The 7,545-nt window shown below is 34.2% G+C and overlaps 1 protein-coding gene across 1 annotated transcript; it reads right to left on the reverse strand.

The window, feature by feature from the left end:
- Positions 1 to 4,191: 4,191 nt before the first annotated feature.
- Positions 4,192 to 5,095, reverse strand: LOC149225285 (ethylene-responsive transcription factor 2-like). The gene has a single exon (XM_089375058.1). It carries the CDS (start codon positions 5,077 to 5,079, stop codon positions 4,288 to 4,290), a length of 792 nt encoding a protein of 263 aa, XP_089231184.1. The 5' UTR covers positions 5,080 to 5,095; the 3' UTR covers positions 4,192 to 4,287.
- Between the last annotated feature and the right edge of the window lie 2,450 nt (positions 5,096 to 7,545).

The raw sequence follows: 7,545 nt of genomic DNA on the forward strand, positions 1-7,545 counted from the left end.
GGTTGAAATCGTCTTTTAGAATTCTTTTTCCATGATCGCCCATCTATCGGATACGATTATGTAGTTTAATTGATTGATAAAATTATTAAATAATTAATATTGAAAATAATTATGGTTAAATATTAAAATATTTATTACTAGAAAATTAAATTTTGAAAATAATAATAATACTATTATCTAAATATTTATATAAAAATGTTTTTAAATTAAACAATTTTCAAATTATTGTCCTTTGGCAATTTAGTAAATAACATTCGACAACATGCGACGTGAATGAAATTCGACACCAACGAAATAAGATTTCATTATGATGTCAATTGAAAATAGATTTCTATAATAACTCTTAAATTTTTTTATATATAATTTGTTCCAATATGTAACGGTAAAATAAAATTTAACCAACGATAACCTTGATAATTATAAAGGTTTCTTCAAATGCGTAACGGTAAAAATATAAATTAATCTAAAAATAAATAGAGAGAAATAGAGAGAATGGCGGTAGGATAATACAGTAATAAATAAGGGTTGGTATCACACATAAATGTTCTGTCATAAGAGTTGGCTGTGACGGAACAAACTGAAATCACGTCAATGATATATCCAATGGCAAACGAACAGACTCTTCTCGAATTATAAATTTACATTTCCTTCTCACTGCCCCTTCCACAATTTGTTGAATAGCCTCTGAAATTGATCTCCTGCGCACTCCTCATTTTGGCGCTTGCATACTGAAAATTCATAATAGGCTAATAAATCTAGGCATTGAATTCGAATGGTAAGTTTGATATTAAATTTAGCGAAAATTGCAATAATGTTGACTTTGACTCTAATAATAACAATGATAATAAAAGAAATAACTATAATAATAATATAAATATCTATAATAATAATAATATCAGCTATTCTTCTAGTCATATTAACAATATTAATTTATTTTATTTGGATAATGTAGCTAATGGTTTTAAGTCGCCTTTTTTTCCTCGTCTAGCAATAAGGTAGTTAATCTTTCCAAATTCTTTTTCGATCTTCATGTTTTCAGTTTTTTGGAGAAGGGTTTAAACTTTCCGGTTGCTCCAAGGAGAATCACCGTTCATGATATTATTTGTGACATTGAATTCGGGATATGGGATTTACTAGAGGCCTCTAAAGATATTATTAGGCAAGATTGCGCGGTTATCTTAAGAAAGGCTAAACCCCCTAAGAACAACCTTAACAATCTTGAGTTCGAAGCTCTCAAAGCCTTGAACAATAACAAGGACATAATTGTTCTAAACGCTGACAAAGGAGGTGCAACTGTTATTCTTAATAGGGAGGATTACCGAATAAGATGTTAGATCACCTTTGTAATAGCGGGAGCTACAGAAAGCTTGCTAAGAATCCCTTAAAAAAGATTTCTAAAACAGTTGCGCTAGCCATAAAATCTAGTAGCACTGTTAGTGTCACGTCCCCAATTCTTTTTTCCTTAAATTGGCCGGGTGCGGCACCGCCTAAGTAACCAACATTTTCCATTGTTGATTTACTTTACGAACTACGCCTTTAAACATTCATATTAACCATGAATAACTTCATAATGTGCGGAAACCATTATAAAAAAGCATGATAGAACAACAACAATAACACGATCATATGCAAGATAATCTTTTTATTATATAAGAGATTTTGTACAATGGCCGGGAGCGACGCTCCACCGGCGTTCATAACCAAGGCGGGCGCCCGCCCGTGCAAGAGCGCACGGCGGTCACACCTCGCCTACCCAACAACCAACACAATAGAATACAACCGAATCGCAAATGTTGCCCAAACGGGCGGGCGCGCCCGTGCACACCCGCACGACCACAACCAAATGCGGTTCACCCGGCGGGCGGACGCCTACCCGCGCCCACCGCCCACACCTCCGAACGCCAAACGATATGCGTGTCCTCCTGCCCGACTCGGCGGGCGCATCACCGAACGCCCTACACGACCTGCGGTAGAAGACTGTCGCTCCACTTCGTTTGCGATGGAACGATGCGAGTTGATGATGTCCAAATGAGCGATCTCCACATGTGTTTATACGCTCCATGGTGTGGCGACCTCCTCCACGGCCGACCCACCAAACGCTCACAAAACCGACGCGCCCAAATGATATGCGACACCCCTCCATAGGTCGGCTCGCCCTTCGTTTGTCTCGCCCAGCTTGCCATATAAGTGGAGCGCCAATCTGTCCGCACGATATAACATAACCGCGCCTCATCGTTGGAGCTCGTCACACTTATACTTAGTCGCAATTTGGTGAGGAAGAGCGCGCCCGGTCGCCCGATGACCGCAGGGCGTTACAGTTAGCTCCTTGAGTAAGAAGTTTATTGAGAGCAACCCTCTCACTCTTAGGATTTATGGTCTTCCTAAGATCCATAAGGAAGGGGCACCCCTTCGCCCCATAGTCAACACTATAGGAGGGCCGACTTATCTTCTTGCTAAATATCTTGCTAACAGGCTCAAGCCTCTTGTTGGTCAGACTGAATCCTTTGTTAAAGATTCATCCTCCTTTGTTGATGAGTTAAAGGATATCAGAATTGATCCAAAAGACATGCTGGTTAGTTTCAATGTGGTCCCATTATTCATGAATATCTCGATTAATGAGGCTATTGATGTTATTTGAAGTTCTCTTCGTTCGGCCAAGGACCCTGTTAACCCTAAGGATGGGAAGGGCGTTTATATTATTCCCTGTTCCTGTGGGACTCCTTATATTGGTGACACTGGTTGGTTAATAAATCAAAGGATTTGTGAGCATGTTGCAGACATCAAGCATGGAAGGTCTCGCTCCTTCGCTTTGGCAGAACATGCAGAAAAAACCAATCATCACATTTGCATAGAAGAGGCGAGGGTCATCGCTAGGATTGACCACTTTCATCATCAGAGATTTAGAGAGGCCTTAGAGATTGAAAAAACCCTGTCAATCTGAACATAGACAATGGTTGGAGTATCAATAGGTGTTGGATCCCTGCTCTTTCTTCCTAGAATTTTTCGTGTTTTCCTGGTTATCTTCTTATTCTTTCCTTATTAGTATTATTTATTTATCTATTAGAATTCTAATTCTTATTAATAGTATCTCCATAAATGTATTTCTTATTATTTTTTATTATTTATTTTTCTATTAGAATATTAATTCTTATTAATATTAGCTCCATAATAATATATTTTCTTAGTTATACTTCTATAAAATAGATTTTTATTATAATACACATATAATTTAATTTAATAACACTTATATTAAAATGAGATTATTCTATTAATTTTATAAAAAAATATTTTAACTTAATTCAAAAATAATATTAATTATTAATTAAAATTCTTTTTAATTCTTGGTCAAAACTTATTTAGTTATTTCAGTTTTTTAGTCAAACTAGCTCTCATCATCTATTTATTTTATTGCTTAGATCTGATTCTTCATCTTGTCCTAAAAATGAATCATACAAACCTGTCGAAATTTTATTTTATGTGATTTTTACAGAATATACTGTTACAAAAAATTTCTGTATTATTTTTCACAAGATTTTATTTTATGTGATTTTAAAAAAAATATTTTTACAAAAGATTTTTGTATTTTCTTTAGTAAAATACTAAAACGAAATCCTTTTGTGGAGCATGGAATCCATACCGTAGCGGAGATCAAGATTAACCGAAGAGATTAAAAAAAGTTGAAATAATTGTAAATGATACAGAAAGTGTATACACCAAAGAATGGACAACCTCACTTGACCATAAGTTGTCCAGGGCAGAGGAAATTGGAGAAGCTCATGTCGCTTCCAATCGGGGTGAGTCGGGGTGATCGTCATCCTTCCACATAAAAGCTCATCCACCATATCCTTCGACATCATCTCAGTCTCTCTCCTAAATTCTTCCAATTTCACTGGACATTCTCTGCCAGAGTCAACTTCATCACTGGGACTGTTGCCGCTTCTTGGTAGTGAGATTTTGAAGAAAATTTTAGCCATTATTCTTTGGCTTTTTTATATTTTTATATGTGTTATTATTTTGTGTGTTGGAAAGATAGAGAAAACAAAATAAATAATTTATACACAAATTATGAGTTGTTGTTTTTATATTGATCACACAAAATATGATGTTTACAATAAATTCAGTGATATTTATAAGCAACAATACAATAAAGTCATAGGTCACTTAACTAAACTTGACTCAACACTCAAACACTAAATCACTAAATTAACTCACTCTCTATATTTAGAGAACTAGCCAACTCAGAGTAATTACAATTTCTAACGTTCTGAATCAACATAGAACGGGAAATCAAGCAACTTCGAGTGGGAAATTAAGCAACGCCTTAGAACCCCGTATCTTGTAAGCGGCACGGTCATAGGCGAGAGCCGCCTCCTCCCCGGTATTGAAGGTGCCGAGCCAAACTCTAGCCCCCTGCCGTGCAGAGTCCCTTATCTCCGCTGCGAACTTCCCCCACGGCCGCTGCCGCACGCCCCTGTAATGCCTACCAACGTTCTTCTTCTTCGCCATCGGCTGCTGTGTTCGCGTTTCATGAGGGACATCGGCCTCTTTCTTGACGGGAAAAACATCGGCTTTCCTTTTCGTTTCCATCGTCGTCTCCTCCTTGTGCGTTACAGGCATCCATTCCTCGTTGGCGGTCTCTTTGAGAATCCCGCACAAGACCATGTCCTCCGAATCGTTTTCGTTTAACGGCAGCTTTGCCCAGGCGGCGGATAAGCAAGGGCTCACAGACGGAGGTGTAACGCCGAGGGAATTTCTGCATCCCCGGCCGACGGAGAATTTCTCCCAGCCCAAAGATTCAAGTCGGGGAACGGAAACGGAGAGCGACGGACGGGAGGGCTTAACGGCCGGTGTCGGTATTTCCGTTTCAGTTTCCCGTCCGTTGTCGACGGATTCGCATGCCAGTGCACTCTGGATGAAGCTCTCTACTTCCGGGCTTGAGTTTCTGTTATAAGAGGGGATATTTCCCGTCATCGCACAGAAGGACGATTCTTCATCATCGAGTAAATGGCTCCGGATTCGATCCAAGACGCTCATTTCTGTACAGAGTTCTCGTTCTTGTTTTGTGCTATAAATTGCCATCGTAGCGATCTGAGAACTTCTTGTTTAATTCTGATGGGTATTTATCAGTTTTTCTATGGCACTTTCATGCCTAATAAAAGCAATTGACGGTGGAAACTTCAATAATTTATCCATCCAGCTGTGGAAATTTTACCTGAAATAGCGGTGTTGATCAATAATATATTTTCCTCTTTTTGATTTGTCATGCGTCTTGTACGGCTATCCGTGCCACTACGAGTCATTCTTCGTCATCATGTGGCCGCACGATAGGCCCGATGTAGTATGGTCTTTGATGTTAAAATTCTTTGTGTGCTTATTAAATGATAGGTTGATACGATTTTGGATTTATTATGAAGTAATTTGGATTTATTAGAGAAAGATTTATATATGTTTTAATTCTCTGTTTACTAAAATGATTGGCTGATAGGTTTTTGGAGTTATTATGAGTAAGATTTAAAATTAATAGAGAAAGATTAAAAATTGCAAATATAAATGAAAAAGAATAATTTTAATAATAATTTGAAGTATAGTTAATTATTCTCCTTTTGAAAAGATAAACATAAAAATCACATAGAGTATAATGACATTGAAATGCATTTGTCGATGGACCAGCACAATGACACGTTCTTTATAAAGCATGATTATTTGCTTCGGACAAACGTTGATATGCACGTGATTGTTATTAGGCTTCATTTATTTTATTATTATTATTATCTAATTATAGGAAAAAACGTAGTGTTAATGACCAATGAATTAAAATATAATTTTTTAATATTTCAAAAAAAATATATAATAATTTATTATTTTGCTGTGTTTTTTTATTTGAGGTAAATGATTAATATTATTTATATATGTATATAAATATCTTTAAATATTATGTAAAGTGTTGATTTGTATTTATTAAATTTTGTTATTATAAAATTTAAATGGGTGAATGGAATATTGAAGAATAATTAGGAAATAGAGTTTCATTTTTTAAATTTTATTATGTTTATTCTTAAAAGAAAGTTTTAAAATTATAAATAATCATCGATAGGTATTTTTAATTAAAAGGATTTATAGGATATTTTTTATAATTAAAAGGATTTATAGGATATTTTTTAGTAGGGGATATGTAAAAAGTGAACATGGTATGGGTGATGTTTGTTGAGTAAGAAATTAATAAGAGAAAAATTCTCTTAAAAAGTAGAAATCTACAATGAGGCTACACTTTTGCTGATTGTTGAGATTGCTCAAATCTTTATAATAATAATAATAATAATATCCATTTTTAAGGTCACACCAAAGCCAGACACCAAATTGATGTATGAGATCCTCTTGTTTGTGGGAAAAAAAACGATTTCACTGCTAAGTCTATTACATACTCTACCCTCTTTGATTTTGAACCTGTGACCTCTTAAAAGAAAACACATGCTCTTAACTATTAGGCCCACTACAATAAAATTACACTTTTGTTAGTTGTTGAAATTGCTCAAATCTATGGCACTTCCATGCCTAATAAAAGCAATTGACAGTGGAAACTTCAATAATTTATCCATCCACCTGTGGAAACTTTACCCGAAATAGCGTTGTTGATTAATGGTATATTTTCCTCTTTTTGATTTGTCATGCGTCTTTTACGGCTATCCGTGCCACTACGAGTCATTCTTCGTCATCATGTTGGCTATGGGCTTCGATGTTAAAATTCATTGTGTGTTTATTAAAATGATAGGTTGATACGATTTTCGATTTATTATGAAGTGATTTTGGATTTATTAGAGAAAGATTTATATCCTATATAGTATATGTTTTAATTCTCTGTTTACTAAAATGATTGGTTGTGGAGTTATATGAGTAAGATTTGAAATTAATAAAGAAAGATTAAAAATTGTAAATATAAATGAAAAAGAATAATTTTAATAATAATTTGAAGTATAGTTAATTATTCTCCTTTTGAAAAGATAAACATAAAAATCACATATAGTATAATGACATTGAAATGCATTTGTCGATGGACCAGCACAATGACACGTTCCTTATAAAGCATGATTATGTGCTTGGACAAAAGTTGATATGCACGTGATTGTTATTACTAGGCTTCATTTATATTATTATTATTATTATTATTATTATTGAAAAAAACGTAGTGTTAATGACTAATTAATTAAAATATAATTTTTTAATATTTCAAAAATATATATATAATAATTTATTATTTTGCTGTGTTTTTTATATGAGGTAAATGATTAATATTATTTATATATTATGTAAAGGGTTGATTTGCATTTATTAAATTTTGTTACTATAAAATTTAAATCGGTGAATGGAATATCAAAGAATAATTAGGAAATAGAGTCTCATTTTTTTAATTTTATTAGGTTTATTTTTAAAATAAAGTTTTAAAATTATAAATAATCATCAATGGGTATTTTTAATTAAAAGGATTTATAAGATATTTTTTGGTAGGGGATGTGTAAAGAGTGAACATGGTATGGGTGATGTTTTGTT

This window comes from Pinus tabuliformis, chromosome J, assembly GCF_031772625.1.
Source record: "Pinus tabuliformis cultivar Carrire ecotype Pingquan chromosome J, CPIR1, whole genome shotgun sequence".
Lineage (NCBI taxonomy): Eukaryota > Viridiplantae > Streptophyta > Pinopsida > Pinales > Pinaceae > Pinus > Pinus tabuliformis.

Excerpts from the sequence above, each read along its gene's own strand:
- LOC149225285 (XM_089375058.1), bottom strand. The coding sequence starts at position 5,079 with ATGGCAATTTATAGCACAAAACAAGAACGAGAACTCTGTACAGAAATG.